General features: G+C 43.0%; 1 protein-coding gene across 1 annotated transcript in view; it reads left to right on the forward strand.

Moving 5' to 3' along the window:
- Positions 1-19,858, forward strand: part of LOC137614307 (beta-catenin-like protein 1) — a 259,883-nt gene that overhangs the window by 140,234 nt on the left and 99,791 nt on the right. The window contains exon 6 of the mRNA XM_068344059.1: positions 14,138-14,361. Within this exon, the coding sequence (XP_068200160.1) occupies positions 14,138-14,361 (224 nt within the window). The remainder of the gene's footprint in view (positions 1-14,137; positions 14,362-19,858) is intronic.

Consider the following 19,858-nt stretch of genomic DNA (forward strand, 5'->3'; position numbering starts at 1 on the left):
TTAGGTTACAGGCACTGGCGCATTGGGTGAATTTTCGTGAGTATGAGTTAACCTAGGGTGGGCTAACTCCTAACTTGAAAAGGTGCCTGAGCTGATGATTAACACAGTAAATACTGCCTAATATTGTTTTTATATGTTTTCTACCACAGTCTATAATCATATGTACAGTGTACAGTACATGTGCACACATGTACACTACATACTGGACACAGTAAGGCTACAGTACAGTCTTCTACTATACTAAATATATACCAAGTCATCATACCCTTACTGTGCTGTATAACAAAACAGTTGTTCCTATCTAGAAATTCTGTAATATAAAGCTCGCTGACAATGTAGTATATATTACTGTAATATACGTACAGTACAGTATAGCTTAACCATTTTGTAATTGTTGGGTGTTTTCGTTCAGACGACTTGACACATGTAGCCTACGCATTTTCTTGAAGCATGAGAGAGAGAGAGAGAGAGAGAGAGAGAGAGAGAGAGAGAGAGAGAGAGAGAGAGAGAGAGAGAGAGAGAGAGAGAGAGAGAGATCAACTGCTGCAGAGTAATGGAATGCACAGTTTTTTTTATAAGAAACAATTATTACCGAGATATTCATGGAATAAATATAATTGCCAGGTTACTGTACTGTAGATATAGCATACTACACAAGAGATGACACAGAAGGAGTTGCTCCTTATGCGTCATCGGTAATAATTGTTTCTTTTAAGAAACAAACTGTATTCAATTACTGTATAGCAGCTGATCTCTCTCTCTCTCTCTCTCTCTCTCTCTCTCTCTCTCTCTCTCTCTCTCTCTCTCTCTCTCTCTCTCATAATAACTTGAAATATCCAATTTCATTGTGGAAGCATTATAGCATTCTAGAAAATTACGATTTTTTAAATTGTTAATTGTGCTTTAATAAAACATTTATGTACTTTTGTTTTAAATTTCAGGTGTATTTTAACAATCAAAGTATTTTGTGTGCTGTGATCAGATCAGCTGATGCACATACGAATCAATAACAAAGAATATTGTTTATATTATCTCTTAACTTATTCAAAACTTCTATATATAGTTAATATAGTGGGGTGAGGCAATTTTGGACACTTTTTTTAGAATCTTTTGTACAAAATCTATATTAATAATTTATGACCGAAAACTAAACATGTTTTCAAAAGAGGGAAGTCTCATCCGTAAAAATTGTTTGTCTCATAATCATATAAGAACTAGAAATTCCCAATTGTTCCAACACGGAGTACTTACCTCAAACTACTTTCTTAGGAGTATCTGGATCTCCTCCCAACCGACCAGAATTTTGTGTAGTTTACCCTACTCTCGTTTTCTATGCGGGGTGAACTCTGGCGGAGTGATATGTGCCTTGAGGCGACCCGGGGTCAGAGAGCATGCTTGCTCAGGTCTCGATCTCCAGTAAGTTTTCTGGTCGCGTCGCGATAACATCCCGACGCGCTCTCCTTACCCAGTGCGACCCTTTGTGTCCCCAACCCCCTTTGTGTCCCACGCAGTTCCCTCGTGGTCCCTTTGTGCTGTTCCTTATCCTTTTCCCTCTGTGTTCCTGTGTCTCGAGGTGCCTTACTAGTGCGCAATGGAGCATCCCTGTCGTTGCCCTGGGCCTATGGCCGGTAAATCGTGTGGCGCCTTCCTCTCAAAACCTGAAATTGACCCGCACTCCTTATGTTCTTCGTGTAGGGGCAGTGTTTGTTCCCCTACAGCCACGTGTCTGGAGTGCGAGTCCTGGAACGAGGTGCAGTGTTTGTGTTACGGCACCAATAAAAAGAAATCTTCCAGGAGATCGCCTAGGAAACCGAGCGTCTCGTTGCCTCTTGCTTCGCCCGGAGCATCGGCGGATAGTGTCTCTGCCACCTTCCCTACCCAGAGTAGGGTATGAGGTAAGTCAGTTGCGGGGAAGAGGCCTGTGGCCCTTCCTCAGGAGTCTGAATTACCAGATAGTGGGGTTGTGTTGTCAATCCAGGCAAGTGGGAGGCCTGAGGGAGGGACGGGAGTGTGTTCGGAGGACGGAGCCCTGGTGCACGCGGGGCCCGTCTCTTCGGACGATCCTATGTGGGGAAAGACTGCTGCAGCCTCTTCTCCCGCCTCTTGGGCATGTGTTTCAGGTACGTCCGCAGCCGAGAAGGAGGACTCACCGCCGTCAGACTCCCTCGCATGGGCGCCTCCGAAAATGCCCTTCAAATCACCCTTGAGGCTGGAAGAGGAGTTCGAGACCTAGTTCCCCAGCGAGGAGCTTCCCCGCTCCCCTCCAGCGCCTTCAGCTACGCTTCCGTCCGTCTTCATGGAGCCTTCGTCGCCGGCCGATCGACGCGTGGATCTGCCAGCAACGCGGCGCAACTCAGACCCTTCAGTGAGGTCCTACAAGTCTTCGGGCTCCTCGGTCGAGGCCTACTCCTACTCCTCGGAGGACGGAGCCCTGAGGGACCATAGAAGACGGCGAGATAGGTCCCGCAGGAGACGGTCACGCTCACGCTCCCGCTCCCGCTCCAGATCCCGCCACGTGGGGAGGAGTTCTAGATCCCCAGGAGGAAGTATAGGAGAAGCTGCTCCCCGAGAGAAGAATGGGTGCGGGTCGTCATTCCGCGTAGACAACTCCTGGAGGCTTCAGGAGTTCCGGGCACCTCGGGCTGGCTCCCAAAGGCTTGCTCGCCAGGAGGTACGTCTCCAGCAGCAGGTACGATCGACGGAGAGAGTTGTCTCTTCAGGCCTCAGCGGACAGGCATAAGTCCGCGAAGGTTCCGGCTCCATCCGCCCAGCGGAGAGAATTGCCCCTTTGATCTGGCAGCCGCGTCCCAGCCTCAAAATCAGCATCGAGTCGACCGGAACGTGAGAGACACCTTTCTTCGACGGGCAAGCCCGCAGCCTCCTGGACCTCCGTAAGCAGAGATAAGCCCAGGATGCATCCCACCGTTCCAGCGGCGATGCCTGTCCTCCAGCCAGAACCGCCGAGACTAGGCCGCGCCAGGAAGATGTGTCCTCCCCAAGCGGCACCCTCCGTCGGAGGTACCCCCGTCTCAAGCAGAGGAACATCCGACAGAAAGTATAGGTGACGGCGTAGAAGGCTCGGCCACAGAAGTTTCATCCTACAGGAGAGTGATAGGCCTCATTAGGCGTCATCACAGGCTGGATGAGCCTAAGCCCTCCACGGACGAAGACTGGCTCTTGGGCCTCAGCAAGCTGGTAGATGCTCCCGTACAAAAGAGTCCCTCACTAGCGCTTCCTTTGGCTAGGGACGTTAGGCTGGGTATAGCCCACGTAGACAGGATCGTGGCCAACCACGCAGAAGGCCCCAAGAATCAAAGCGCCTCCAAACTTCTCCAGGGCCTCAAGACCCAGAGACGTTTCTACCTTCCCGAAGGGCATCACGCGGATCCTTGTACGTAGAGCCAGCAGTCGCCATCCTGGGCCAGGGAGCAGCAGAAGAGAGAGCAACCACTGCCCCAGTTTGCTTCTCCCCTTCGGTGACTTCCATGATGGAAGAGCTAGCCAGGGACCTGGTATACGTATCGTCGTGGCTAGATTGGTGGGCCTGCACACTGGTGGGTTTCTCAGGCCTCGCACGATCTCGCAGTTCCGAAGAACCAGGCTTTGCTGAAAGAGCTGATTAGCTCGGGGGGTAAGGCCCTAAAGTTCCTCTCTTACCAGTCCATCGCTCAGGCCGCCAATTGGGTGCTGCGGAAGAGGGACACCGTGCTCAGCAAGCTCGTCAGGAGACTCCCGTACAGAGAAGCGAGGGCCCTGAGGAACCTACCCCTGTGGGGCGACTCAGTGTTCCCCCTGAAGGTAGTGGAGGAGACAGTGGAGAGGGTCAGGAAGCTGAGGGATGCGGGAGAGCCCAGACCCCCTCCAATGAGAAGACCGGCCCATAGAAGGCCTTCCGCCGACGCCTCGCTCCCTCCTTGCGTCTCACCTAGCCAGCCCAGGAGAGACGCCCCTACTACGGCCTGGCCTCAACCTTCGCAGCCCCCCGTAGAGGAAAGCCTGCTACGCAGTCAACCTTCAGGCCTTCTTATTCGGCCTTCAGAAGAGGGCGTTCAGGCCGCGCCTCCAGAAGAAGGTAGGGAGAGAGGCCCCCTACTCCTGCCGAAGCCTCAGGTGGGGGTATGCTTCAAGCGTTCCTGGCAAGCTTGGCGAGACCACAGAGCAGATTCGTGGACCGTAGCAGTACTAAAGGAAGGGTACAGGTTGCCCTTCCTGGCGGACCCCCCACCTCTGATACCAGATCTACAGGCGGGGTGGTTGGCACCCAAAGATCCCTTGAGGAGGACAGCCCTACAAGAAGAAGTCTCTGCGATGCTGGCGAAAGGGGCAATAGAACCAGTCAAGAACCCAGGTCCAGGGTTCTACAGCAGACTCTTCCTGGTGGAGAAAGCGACAGGGGGCCGGAGACCAGTCATAGACCTCTCAGCCCTCAACATGTTCGTGTGCAAGACCGACTTCAAGGTGGACACCCCGAAGTCAGTCCTAGCGGCCTTGAGGGAAGAGGACTTCATGATGTCCATAGACCTCAAGGACACATACTTCCAAATCCCTGTTCACCCCTCCAGCAAGAAGTACCTAAGGGTAAAATGGGGTACCCAAACATTGCTGTTCAAGACCCTCTGCTTCGGTCTGTCCACAGCCCCTGAGGTCTTCACGAGGGTCTTCGCAATAGTCTCAACCTGGGCACACGAACAGGGCATCCGCCTGATTCGGTACCTGGACGACAGGTTGTTACTTTCAGCCTCAGGGGAAGTACTGAGGGAGCAAGACGCGAAGCTCCTACAGTTCTGCAACGTCCTGGGTATCATCATCAACCTGGAGAAGTCCCAACTGATACCCTCCACCAGGATGAACTACCTCGGAATGGTCCTAGACTCCCGGTTGGCGAGAGCCTTACCTTCCGCGGAGAGACTGTGTGGCGGGATGTAAACAAAAACAAACCCCTACACCTTTGATCACTCTAACTTCCAAAATATCCCACAACACAAACTTTCCCCTTACTTTACGTCAAACTGGACTATTGCACGAAGGGAAAAAAAACAAAACATAACCTTAAAACTACTGTATATTAACCGCAACCAAAAAAAAATCACACATCATTAAACAGACTTAACACTAAAACAAATCACTTATCACTAAACCATCCACCATATGCCATAAACCAGAAACAAATAATTACAACTTATCATAAATTCAACAGACAAAAATAACAATACACAAAATTTGCTGTATATATCGGTGCGTGGGGGTACCGAGAACTCGCCAACAATTGGAAAAAACAATAGTGTATCCTTTAAATATACCCAACACTGTCAGTCCATGCACAGTACCAAGCAGACTAAAATAAATTACTTTGAAACACCAATCATATTCTGTAACACAAAAAAAAGTAATGCCAAACCAAGAGAACCTCTTGGTTCACACGCAACAGTCCTTGTAAGTTGTAGCCTACTGGCACTGGCCAACAATATCGTACGGCCAATTCGACTGTGCAATCTTATGCCGTGGTCGTCATCATCATCAAATTGTCGTGACAAAAATCCGTATTTTATAGCCGGGTCATCAACGTTCAAAAATTATGTATTTCAGCAGTCTATTCCTGCATTCATTGTCTGGTCCGGGTCGTCATCATAAAAAGATTCATATGAAATACACACGGCTGGCAAACACCACCTTCCAGGCCAAACTAAAACTCCAAGGAGTCTAAAGGAATCCAAAGGAGGAATTACGGCTCCGATACAGAAAAAAAATCACTTTCAAGCCGGCTGGCGATGAACAAAAACAACCGACTCCTGCTACAATCAAATAGAAAATCCTTTCGCCCAAGACATTCATTACCGCCCTAGCCTAGCTAAAAATGTAAACAAACAAGCTCAAATATACCGACAGTCTTTCCCACTACAAACAATCATTACGCTAATTACTGCTTGTTCGGTGGCGCGCACCGCGGACACACACAAACACATACATACCTGCACCCTCTCTCTCTCTCTCTCTCTCTCTCTCTCTCTCTCTCTCTCTCTCTCTCTCTCTCTCTCTCTCTCTCTCTCTCTCTCTATTTGACAAAATTAAAACAAATAAAATCTCTCTCTCTCTCTCTCGCGATTTGACAAAACTTAAGTAAATAAACACTTTCTCTCTCGCAATTTGACAAAACTTAAGTAAATAAACACTCTCTCTCTCTCTCTCTCTCTCTCTCTCTCTCTCTCTCTCTCTCTCTCTCTCTCTCTCTCTCTCTCTCTCTCTCTCAATTTGGCAAACCAAAAAAATGAATAAAATAAAATTAATCCTCCACAACTGGACAACTTAGATCAGATCCTCCGGCCCTTCCTGTCGGGCCAGCCCAGGAGAGCCAAGGACTGGCAAAGACTGATAGGCCACCTCGTGTCATTAGAGAAGCTGGTCCCCCAGGGGAGGCTCAAACTCAGGGGAGTACAATGGAACCCGGAGACGAAGGAAGTCCTAGAGTGGTGGCACGACAGATCGAACACCCTCAAAGGAATACCCTTCGCAGCCGACCCTCCGGAGATGCTTCTGTTCACGGACGCATCCAAGGAGGTGTGGTGTGCTCATCTCCTCGACAAAACAGCAAGAGGAAGATGGTTAGGCGAGGAGAAGAACCTGCACATAAACGTGCTAGAAAAGATGGCAGTGTGAAGAGCGTGCCTAAAGTTCGTCCATCAGCTCCGGGGAAACACCGTGGCACAGATGTGCGACAACGCCACGGTGGTGGCCTACATAAAGAAGCAAGGAGGACTGAAATCGAAGGAGCTGTGCGACCTCAAGATGGAGTTACTAGAATGGGCCGAAGTAGAGCAGATCAAGATCTCAAGCAGATTCATTCCAGGGAAGAAAAACGTCCTGGCCGACGGCCTCAGCAGAATTGGTCAAGTGGTAGGGTCCGAGTGGTCCTTGCACCCTGAAGTGGCCAAGACTCTCATTCAGAAGTGGGGCTCGCCAGTGATAGACCTCTTCGCCACGAGACTGAACGCACAGCTCCCTGTGTTTTGTTCTCCTGTGGCAGATCCGGAGGCGGTGTTCGAGGACACCTTCCAACACCATTGGGACAACCTTGACGTTTACGCCTTCCCTTCCTTCGGGATGCTCAGGCAAGTCCTCAACAGGGTGAGGCGAGCGGACAACCTGTGGATGACTTTGGTAGTGCCCTGGTGGCCGGAGAGAGAGTGGTTCACGGATCTAAAGGAACTGGCGCGCCTTCCACCTTGGCCCCTTCCGGACAGACCAGACCTTCTTCGGCTACCACACTTTCAAAGGTTCCACGAAAACTCTCGGTCCCTCTGCCTTCACGCGTGGAGGTTATCGAGCACCTCCTGAGGAAGGAAGGATATTCGTCGAAGACGGCATTGAGGATGTCAGGGTACCTGAGACGTTTGTCAGCCGCAGTATACCAGGCAAAATGGGCTACCTTCACTAAGTGGTGCGTCTCGAAGAACATCAAACCGTTACAGGTCTCCATCCTGGAGATAGCGGACTTCCTGGTCTATCTCAGGGACGAGGTAAACATGTCCATCCCAGCCATCAAAGGAGTCCGGGCTGCCCTGGGCCAAGTCTTCCTCCTGAAGGGCATTGACCTGGGTGCTTCCAGACATATCTCGATGCTCATCAAGAGCTTCGAGCAATCGTGCCCCCTCAGGCCGTTAGGGTGCCCCAGTGGGACGTGGCTAGAGTCCTGAAGATGCTGTCAGAACCTCCCTTCGAACCCCTAAAGGATATCTTGGACAGAGAGCTCACCCTCAAGACAGTTTTTCTGTTAGCGCTGGCATCAGCAAAACGGGTAGGGGAGATTCATGGACTGTCGTACGAGGTATCACACTCGAAGGGCTGGCGTGAAGCTACCTTCAGGTTCGTACCATCCTTCGTGGCAGAGACTCAGAATCCAGCAGTCTGGGACCCCAAGTTTGAAGGATTCTCAGTGCCGGCAATTCCTCGTTTGGACAACCCGAGGGACTTGCTTCTGTGCCCTGTTAGAGCGGTACGGAAGTACTTAGAGAGGACAGCCAGACTTCGACCCGAAATCAAGAGTCTGTTCGTCTCCTCAGGACTAGTAAAGAAGCCAGTCTCCAAGAATACGATCTCCTTCTGGCTACGGCAGGTGATCATGAGAGCCTACAGTAGTGCAGGGGTTCCTCTTCCGGGGAAGCCTAGACCCCACGACATTAGAGGGCTAAGTACTTCGTTGGCCTTTGAGAAGAACATGGCAATGGGCCAAATCCTGAGGGCAGGTACATGGTCTAGTCAGTCAACCTTCACAGCTCACTACTTGAAGGATTGTTCGAGGAGGTCCCTGGACGGATTCTCTCTCGGTCCCGTCATTTCCGCGCTCCAAAAGATTTAAAGGTGTAGCCCCGGGGAAAAACAGGGGCATTAAGTCCAAGAGACACAGGTTCCTTCCTTACTCCCCCTTTTTTCCCCTATTACCTTCCCGGAAATGACCCTAAAATCCTTTAACTGCCATGGGATACTCCGTCAGTGAAAGAATACGTCTCCAAGGATTTTTACAGAGGTGAGTTACTTAGACACTAAAGATAGTTTTTTTGGGTAGTTTTCCCTATTTCTCGTGTTTTCCTTATTTCTCGTGTTTTCCTTTTTGGGGTCAGCAGACCGTAGCCTCCTATCTAGGTTCCCTTTTTTCTCTCCTCATCACGGTCTCTGGGTCCTGAGGGACACTCCCTAAGGTATAAGTCTCCTAAGAAAGTAGTTCGAGGTAAGTACTCCGTGTCGGAACAAATCACAAATTTTAAGTAATTTGTATTTTTCCTAACAGTACTTACCTCAAACTACTTTCGGGTTATGGCCAGCCCATCCTACCCCGAGTGCCTTACAGGACTTCATAGAAACCTATCCGTCAAAACATACTGGAGGTCGAGACCTGAGCAAGCATGGTCTCTGACCCCGGGTCGCCTTGTGACGCGTATCACTCCGCCAGAGGTTACCCTGCATAGAAAACGGGAGTAGGGTAAACTACACAAAATTCTGGTCGGTTGGGAGGAGATCCCAGATACTCCTAAGAAAGTAGTTCGAGTAAGTACTGCTAGGAAAAATACAAATTACTTGAAATTTGTGATATCTATTTAGGAAGAACAGATGTAGATGGAAGGAAAGGATTAGGAATGATGATGATACATGAGCACAAAAGGCATTAACTGAGTGGAGAGCTATAAATAGTAGATTGTTCCGTGCAAAGTTTAAATCAAAGCAGTGCAATATGAGTGCTATAGTTTGTTATGTACCAACAAACAATTCCTCTGAAGAAAGGAAAGATGAATACTACAGTATGAAGAACTGCAGAGTGTAATAGATGAGATCCAAGAGAGAGATATGAAAATTGTTATTGGTTACCTAAATGCTAAATTTGGAGGCAATAACCAAGGTAGAGAGAATGTGATGTGTGTTGAAGGGTCTTGGCAAAGTTGCAAATAAAAATGGAGCAAATTTTATTAGTTTTTTGTTCAACAAGCAATCTTGTTATTGGAGGTTATCTTTTCCAGCACAAGGACATCCACAAATATAAATGAACTCCACCATGTAGCAATTACAAAACTCAAATAGATCACCTAACCATTAATAAAGAGAGGAGGACTCCGAGAAATATAAGAAGCTGTATAGGTGCAGATATTGGTATTGACCACCAGCTCTGAAATTAAACCAGGAAGCACCCATCAGAAATATAGAATACCTAGGTTTGATGCAACTAAACTTATAGATGAACACAGAGAAACCTTTGCAATTGAATGTAGAATACCTAGGTTTGATGCAACTAAACTTATAGATGAACACAGAGAAACCTCTGCAATTGAATGTAGGAATCGATTTGCAGTCTTAGAGATTTTAAGAGATGAAAAGCAGACAATTAATGAAGAATGGTGTGTGATACAGTATTGAGCACATATATCAGTCAGTTGGTAGTGAATTTTTGGGACATGCGGTTACAAGGAAAAAGCCATGGACATCAAATGATACTCGGGACACTATAAAAAGAAGACAAAGACAGAAATTAGTTATTGAAAGTTTTCGAAGATGTAATGGAAATTACAAGGTAGAACATGCTAAGTACTCTAGTATTGATAGTGAGGTCAAAAGAAAAGCCATAAATGACTGGAAAGCACATTAGGCTGACAAAGCTATGAATTTAGGGAGTGTCTATGATACAAGAATTGCTCATAGAATTATTAATGAAATCTGTATGGAGGCAAAAAAGAAGAAGCATATACTCATAAAAAGAGATGGGTCTGTTATAACAAGAGAAAATGAAGAAAGGCAACGTTGGATGGAATACTTTAGTGAGGTCGTGAATAAGAGATAAGAAGGGAATAATTTGATTGGTATACCTGAAGCGGAAGAAGACCTTGATGTACCCATGAATGAATTCAGTGTGTTTGCAGTCAAAGCTATCATTAAAAAAATCAAGAGATAGAAAGACCCTGGATACGACGGAATAACTGCTGAGATGATGTTGGCCGAAAATGAAGTGACTCCCAGAATACTAACAAGATTATTTTGTAGAATGTGGCATGGAGAGGCAAAACTTATGAATGGAGTTAGATGTGTTGGTGAAAATGGTAAAGATAGGAGATCTGGCTGATAGTAATTACAGAGGCATTACACTTATGTCAGTTATCATGAAAATATATATCATGCTTATTTTAAAGAGACTAGAGAGAAAGATTTATGAAGAGCTGAGAGATGATCAAGCAGGATTTAGGAAAGGTAGAAATTCTATTGACCAAATTTTCATCCTAAGACATGTACAACAATGTGATGACATTTTTGGACTATGGACTATGAAAAGCCTTTGGTAGTGTTCACTGGCCAATTTTATGGAGAGTCCTGTGTTATTATTGAGTTCATCTTAAATGTGTAAATTTTATCAAGTCTGTTCATGTGCTTAGGAAGTGCAAAGTTAATGCTAGTGGAGTCCTATCAAATGAATTTCCTGTGAACAGTGGAGTACCCCAAAGAAATGTGCTGTCACCTATGTTCTTTATCCTCCTCATGGATTTTGTAATGCATAGAACAGTTGGGGATGGTGGAGAAGGATTGTACTGGATTGGTATTAGGAAATTACCTGACCTAAGTATTCTTATGACGCTGTCGTTAATTGCAGAGCACCACAGGACTTGCAATGCTTACTTACCAGAATGCCTGAAATATCACATGAGGTTAGGCTCGAAATAAATAGAAGAAAGAGCGATGATGAGAACGGAATATGCATTGGAAGATGAAATATCATTGGAAGGATCAATGAGGTAGAATCATTTAAATAGTTAGAAACTATGGTATCTAATACAGGGTCTTTAGAATTGGAGTTTAATGAAAGATTGAAAAAAGCAAATCAGATAATGGCTAGATTAAGTAAAATTTCGAAATAAAATCGCCTCAAATTACATTTAAAAATTAGACTATATATCAGTTTATTGAGATTGTTGTTACTGTATGGATATGACTTGTGGTATGACAATGAAACAATATTCAACAGATTTTGCAGATTTGAGAACGAAGCCTTCAGAAGAATATTGTAAGTTAAATGGCAGGACAGGATTAGAAATGGAACTAAAGAGACATTACTCAAGTGCCAGATGTGGATGAGATCATAGTGAGAAGTAGATGGAGATGGTTTGGGCATTTTCTTTGCACTCACCGAGAGAGATTGGCTTAAACTTTTAACTGGGCTCCACAAGGCACAGAATAGTTTGTAGATCCAGGCCTTCTTGTCTGAGGACTGAAGCGTTAAGTAGGAAATGATGAATGGAGAAGTATTGATTTAAAAGCTCAAGATCAAGACGACTGGCGAAATCTAACCGAGGCCCTTTGCGTAAGCAGGCATAGGAGATGATAATGATGATGAAATAAAGTGTCAACATTACATTGACTTACAATTATGTATCTACTGTTGGTTAAATCCCGCTTTCATCTTCATGACTAAGAATTACTCACTACAATTCATTATATATTGATATTGATTTAATTTTTAAACTTAAAACTTGATAACGCACAGTTGATTCATTTATTCATTTTAGATTAATGCGTAGTTAATACATTTATTCATTTTAGGCAAAATACCGTTCATTTAGTCATAATAGGAAAATATTTTGAGAACTGGAGGTCTACCTTAGACTCACTTACCATGTATTCTTACGGGAAAATTTTGTTTCATAATGCGCCTATTGGTATACACGGCTATTTCTGGAAACTAATTAATCGCGGATAATGAGAGTCGAGTGTATTGCTGCAACACTACCGTTCTGCAAAACCATTCGATAGCGCAATTCCTTTATGGTGGTGTCAGGAAGAGACAGACTTGCTTTACAGCAGAGTACTTTAAAGATTGTACCCACAGATCACTTGGCGATATTTCTTTGGAAACTAATTAATCGCGGATAATGAGAGTCGAGTGTATTGCTGCAACACTACCGTTCTGCAAAACCATTCGATAGCGCAATTCCTTAATGCTGGGGTCAGGAAGAGACAGACTTGCTTTACAGCAGAGTACTTTAAAGATTGTACCCACAGATCACTTGGCAATATTTCTTTGGAAACTAATTAATCGCGGATAATGAGAGTCGAGTGTATTGCTGCAACACTACCGTTCTGCAAAACCATTCGATAGCGCAATTCCTTAATGCTGGGGTCAGGAAGAGACAGACTTGCTTTACAGCAGAGTACTTTAAAGATTGTACCCACAGATCACTTGGCAATATTTCTTTGGAAACTAATTAATCGCGGATAATGAGAGTCGAGTGTATTGCTGCAACACTACCGTTCTGCAAAACCATTCGATAGCGCAATTCCTTAATGCTGGGGTCAGGAAGAGACAGACTTGCTTTACAGCAGAGTACTTTAAAGATTGTACCCACAGATCACTTGGCAATATTTCTTTGGAAACTAATTAATCGCGGATAATGAGAGTCTAGTGTATTGCTGCAACACTACCGTTCTGCAAAACCATTCGATAGCGCAATTCCTTAATGCTGGGGTCAGGAAGAGACAGACTTGCTTGACAGCAGAGTACTTTAAAGATTGTACCCACAGATCACTTGGCAATATTTCTTTGGAAACTAATTAATCGCGGATAATGAGAGTCTAGTGTATTGCTGCAACACTACCGTTCTGCAAAACCGTTCGATAGCGCAATTCCTTAATGCTGGGGTCAGGAAGAGACAGACTTGCTTTACAGCAGAATACTTAAAAGATTGTACCCACAGATCACCCGGCAATATTTCTTTGGATCCAATAGTTGCTGCTCAATGAATCATAGAAAATTAATTTTCTCTTCTGGATGATTAGCTTTGGTCACATAAGCTAATTATATGGACCATAAGTGAGCATGAAACTAGATGAATGAATGCTTCTTTTCCTTTCTTATGGACATTCCTCACTTGGGAGTATCCACGTTGAAGAAAAACTTATGCAGTTAAGAGACCCTGTCTTTTCTTATGTGACATTTAATTTTAAAGAATATGTTTGAAATATATTAAAATAATTCTATTCTTCCTATTGGCCTTGAAATCTTTGTGATGGTAGAAACTCTGTCACTGCTTAGGACTTACTTCTATACTAGACCTTGCCTCTCTTATGAGCTGGTCTCAGAATGTTACTTGTTTCTTTATCTGGGTTAAGGGCCAGACAGATGTCCCTCTGCTACAGGGGACTTCCTCCCATCTAAGAAAGACCCCATATAAATGACAAGTGTTTGTATTCAAGTAGGAACAAACTACAAATTTTTTAAATTTGTATTTTTCCTAGCTTCACAAACCTGAGTCATTTATTGTAATGTCCTGCCTCATCTACCCTGTAAGTCTTGACCATGAGATAAGTGGAGCTGTTTCACTGACTCAGATGTTTCTTCCCACATTGTGGGTGGGATAGTGGGTAACCATACAATGATACTAGAAGCCCACAACTTCTTAATTCTTGTTGTAACTAAATGACTTCGGAGTAAACCCACATAAATGACTCAGGTTTTATAGCTAGGAAAAATACAAATAATCTTAAGAATTTTCAGTTTTTATTTTAACTCTGCCAGGCTGTTATGCTATTACAGATTACCTGGTAATTCAAGCTCTTAGTTTGACACCAGTAGTTGAAGATGCTTTTCTTTTAATGTATGTATTTTTTTTAGGTATATTTGAAAATCTGGCTGAAGTTTCTCCAGAAGTCTGTGCTGAAGCCGGTCCAGGCGGTTTATTAGCATGGTTATTGAAACGATTAAGGGCTAAACTGCCATTTGATGCAAATAAGCTATATGCATCAGAAATTCTTGCTATCTGCATTCAGGGGCATGAAGAAAACCATCGACACCTTGGAGAGATGGATGGTATTGATGTTCTTCTTCAGCAGTTAGCTGTAAGTTTTTACCAGTTTGTTAATTACAGTAATTTTACCATGGAATATATGCATTTGGTTTATTTTTTTCTGAAAACTAGAAAAATAATATTTATGGTGAATTTTAGATTTGATATGTTCAAAGGACTACTAAGTTGAATTTTTGTTTGAATTTAAGTCTTGACCTGGATTCAAGATTTATTTTTATCTATATTTTTCTTGTTATATTACACATGTATTAAAAAAATTTTGAGTTTAGAGACCAGGTAAAAGCAAGGCTTTATTACTACTACTTAAGCCATAAACAAGAATTCTTGCAAAAGAAGACAAAATTATAACATTGCATTCCTCCCCCACTATATTTAGATCATATTATTTTCCCCCAATTAGGCCTATGTCTGACATTCACACCTTATGCTCAAATAGCCTTTCATAACACCTATTTATGCTCTGGTGCTGAACCTTGATCCTGACTTTATGTGCAATTATGCACTCTTAATTCTATCATCGGCGTCAATGACCTTCGGTGTCAGGATGCCAGAGAACTTCAAATCATTCATTCATTCATCAATTCTATCATTCCCATGAATGAATGTCTAATTTTCCCTCCAGTTCCATTTGATCATCCATTCTAGGTTTAATTTTACATTTGTTTCGTAACTGGAATACTGACACGCTGTTTATTAGGGGTATTAATTTTGGCGAAGCTGAAAGGATGAGCCATTAAAATTTAGCGAGGGTTAACTAACCATCCTGCTAGGTAGCTGGGTGTAGGGGAGTAGCTCTGTTGTTGAAGATTGCTTAGCCCTTTTGGCCAGACACGGGCTCTTGTAATCTTGCAGCCCGTAGTATAGGAGTAGCTCGCTACCCCTCCCACTCACACACTTGTGCTTGAGCTCACTTTGCATTTGGCGCAGAGGAAGAGTGGTTGTTACCGCTCTTCCTCCTTGCTTATTTTGGACTGCCATTAATCTTTGTATTTTTTGTTTTTCTTTTAAATACTGTACATGAAAACATTCTTAATGTTTTTGTATATATGTTGTAAGCTTTCTTTACAGTGTTTGTGATGTGTGTGTGACAGCATAGGACGGCAGGTCCTCAAGGACGGAGAACCTTCCCTTCCGACCTTTCTTCCTTGGACATCGGTCATCCCGTTGGTAGATGGCCTTCTGTGCAACTTGGTCGACTCCTTAGGGGAATCATCATCATCTACTCACAGGTACAGGTCTTGAAACTGCTTGGACCTCTTATACACTGACTCTCCTGGCATTATATCAAGTAAGGTTGGTTCTCCAGTCGGGATATCTGATCATGCCTTGATTTCATTAGTAGTGAAGACTGAGCAGCCTGTCCCTGATGTATCATACTCTTGTAAGATTTATATGAAATCTCAAGCAGATTGGAATGGAATTTTGCATGATATTTTGGGATTGAATGGTCACAATTGTATAGTAGTGTTGATCCGGTTGTCCCTTTGAGAATCTAGTCAACATAATTGATAGGCGTATCCCTTCTCGTGTGCTAAGGTATCGATTGAAGGACAAACCCTGCATGGTTCAATGATGATTGTAGACATGCTTATTTGGAGAAGCAGGAGGCCTATCATCTTTGGAAGAGTAGCAAATCAGATTTGGCCTGGAATAACTATACTTGGCTTAAAGCTTTTGCTCAGAGAGTTTATGCTTCAACTGGAAAGCAATACAATTAACTGTGAAAGAAACTCTTTCTGGTACAACCCAAGAAAATAAGTGGTGGAATACCTTTAAATGTGCACTCTTTGGTGTAGATGGAACAGTTCCTCCTTAACTTGAACCAGATGGCTCATTTACTCACTGTCCAAAGGTAAAGGCAACCCTTTTGGCTAATGTTTGACAGTAAGCAGAGAAATGAGAAACTTGAACTTCATCATTTCTGTTTTCCTAATGCTAAACTAACAGGTTTAGCTTTTCGATCTCGTGAAATTAAAGCTCTGTTGATGGACCTTGATGGCTCTGTTGATGGACCTTGATGCTTATGGAGGTGTAGACCCAAATGGCATTTTTGCTTTGTTTTTTAAGAAGACAGCAGATTTCTTAGCTCCAAAGTTATCTGTTATTTTGGACAAGCTAGCAGGAAGAGGGGCTATTTAAATGTGTTTGTGGTAGCTCAATTCCAACTGATTACTGTGAAATTTCCATAACTCCCATATTATCTAAAGTGTTTGAGCGTCTTTTGGTAAAACGTCTTAATAGGTTGGCTGAAGTTAATCATCTGTTCCGTAGTTTGCAGTTTGATTTTCGTAAAGTTCTTGGAGCATGTGATGCCCTTCTTACAATCTCCAGTGCTGTACAGAAATCCCTTGATTATGGTCAGGAAATTCGTATGATTGGCCTTGATTTTAGTGCTGCCTTTGAACGTGTTAATCATGAGGCCCTTTTTTTCAAACTCAAACAGTTGGGAGTGGGTGGGTCGTTTCTGAGCATTATTATTGATTTTTTAAGTAATAGATCTCAAAGAGCTGTTGTTGACGGTCACCATAGTGAGTATAGGAATGTGATATCTGTTGTCCCACAGGATAGTGTTCTTTGCCTATTACTTTTCATTTTATATACACATGATATGTGGTTTGGCCTAGAAAAATAGCTTGTTGCATATGCAGATGATGCTACTCTCTTTGCATCAATTCTATCTCCAAAATGTAGATCTGGGGTTGGTGAATCCCTTAATAAAGATCTAGCTAAAATTAGTGCATGTAGCAAATTATGGAGTTTGAAGTTGAATCCTAACAAAACTCAAAGTAAGATTGTAAGTAGGTCAAGGACGGTGGCTCCTGAACATCCGGATCTCAGCATTGATAATGTTTCTTTAACTTTGTATGACTTTTTAAAATATTAGTTGTGATTCTCGACAGCAAATTTACTTTTGCGAAACACATTAGGTCTGTTTCTTTTTCAGTTGCATAAAAGATTGGCTTATTGAGAAAGTCCTTTAAAATTTTCGGTGATCAATCTATTCTGAAGAAGTGTTTTAATTCTTTCATTCTACCTTGTTTTGAGTATTATTCTCCTGTCTGGTGTTCAGCTGCTGATTTTCATCTTAATTTGTTGGATAGGAACTTACGGTCTATTAGATTTCTTATTCATGATCTAGATATTAATCTTTGGCACTCTCGTTCAATTAGTTCATTATGCATGTTGCATATGATTTTTCATAACTCTGACCATCCTTTACATTCAGATCTTCCTGGACAGTTCCATTCTGTTCGTAATACTAGGCATGCAGTTAATTCTAATAGCTAGGCCTTCTCCATTATGAGGCTCAATACTACACAGTATTCTAGAAGTTTTATTCCAGCTGTGGCCAAGTTGTGGGATGATCTTCCTAATCGGGTAGTTGAATCAGTAGAACTTCAAAAGTTCAAAGTTGCAGCACATGTTTTTTTATGTTGAACAGGCGGAGATAAGTCTTTTTATAGTTATATATGAATCATCTGTTTTAATGTTGTTTATGTTTTTGAAAATATTTTTCAATATTTCATTACTTATATCGTTTATTTATTTCCTAATTTCCTTTCCTTTCTGTGCTATTTTACCCTGTTGCAGCAGTTGGGCGTATAGCAGCTTTCTTTCCCACTAGGGTTGTAGTTTGGCTAGTAATGATGATAGTAATAATTATAAAAATAATAATAATATATGCATGTATATACTGTATATATATACATATATATGCATATATATATATATATATATATATGGATAAATATCAACACAACATCGTGTTCAAATAGAAATAAATTTCTACCTCATACTTGGGATCGAACGCTAGCCCCTTCTAATGAAAGGCCAGGTCGAAACCAACCATGCCACGAGAGGCCATAAAAGGAAATCCGAACCTGGCGCTAATCTAACTGTCCGAGGATTTATATGCATGTATATAATATATATACACACATATATATATATATATACATATATATATATATATATATATGCATGTATATATATATGCATGTATATATAATATATATATATATATATGTATATATATATATATATACATATATATATATATATATATATACTGTATATAATATATATATATACATATATATAATATATATATATATATATATATGGATGGTGTGAAAGCTGAGATGTTGAAGGAAGGGGGTGTGACTGTCCTTGAATGGTTGGTGAGATTGTTTAATGTGTGTTTTGTGTTGTCAATGGTACCAGTAGATTGGGTCTGTGCATGTATTGTACCACTATATAAGGGTAAGGGAGATGTGCATGAGTGTTGTAATTCAAGAGGTATTAGTTTGTTGAGTGTAGTTGGAAAAGTGTATGGTAGAGTACTGATTAATAGGATTAAGGATAAAACAGAGAATGCAATCTTGGAAGTACAGGGTGGTTTTAGAAGAGGTAGGGGTTGTATGAATCAGATTTTTACAGTTAGGCAGATATGCGAGAAATATTTAGCAAAAGGTAAGGAGGTGTATGTTGCGTTTATGGATCTGGAGAAAGCATATGATAGAGTTGATAGGGAAGCAATGTGGAATGTGATGAGGTTATATGGAGTTGGTGGAAGGTTGTTGCAAGCAGTGAAAAGTTTCTACAAAGGTAGTAAAGCATGTGTTAGAATAGGAAATGAAGTGAGCGATTGGTTTCCGGTGAGAGTGGGGCTGAGACAGGGATGTGTGATGTCGCCGTGGTTGTTTAACTTGTATGTTGATGGAGTGGTGAGAGAGGTGAATGCTCGAGTGCTTGGACGAGGATTAAAACTGGTAGGCGAGAATGATCATGAATGGGAGGTAAATCAGTTGTTGTTTGCGGATGATACTGTACTGGTAGCAGACACAGAAGAGAAGCTTGACCGACTAGTGACAGAATTTGGAAGGGTGTGTGAGAGAAGGAAGTTGAGAGTTAATGTGGGTAAGAGTAAGGTTATGAGATGTACGAGAAGGGAAGGTGGTGCAAGGTTGAATGTCATGTTGAATGGAGAGTTACTTGAGGAGGTGGATCAGTTTAAGTACTTGGGGTCTGTTGTTGCAGCAAATGGTGGAGTGGAAGCAGATGTACGTCAGAGAGTGAATGAAGGTGCAAAGTGTTGAGGGCAGTTAAGGGAGTAGTAAAAAATAGAGGGTTGGGCATGAATGTAAAGAGAGTTCTATATGAGAAAGTGATTGTACCAACTGTGATGTATGGATCGGAGTTGTGGGGAATGAAAGTGATGGAGAGACAGAAATTGAATGTGTTTGAGATGAAGTGTCTGAGGAGTATGGCTGGTGTATCTCGAGTAGATAGGGTTAGGAACGAAGTGGTGAAGGTGAGAACGGGTGTAAGAAATGAGTTAGCGCCTAGAGTGGATATGAATGTGTTGAGGTGGTTTGGCCATGTTGAGAGAATGGAAAATGGCTGTCTGCTAAAGAAGGTGATGAATGCAAGAGTTGATGGGAGAAGTACAAGAGGAAGGCCAAGGTTTGGGTGGATGGATGGTGTGAAGAAAGCTCTGGGTGATAGGATCATAGATGTGAGAGAGG

The sequence above is a fragment of the Palaemon carinicauda genome, chromosome 20 (assembly GCF_036898095.1).
Source record: "Palaemon carinicauda isolate YSFRI2023 chromosome 20, ASM3689809v2, whole genome shotgun sequence".
NCBI classification, from domain to species: Eukaryota; Metazoa; Arthropoda; class Malacostraca; order Decapoda; family Palaemonidae; genus Palaemon; species Palaemon carinicauda.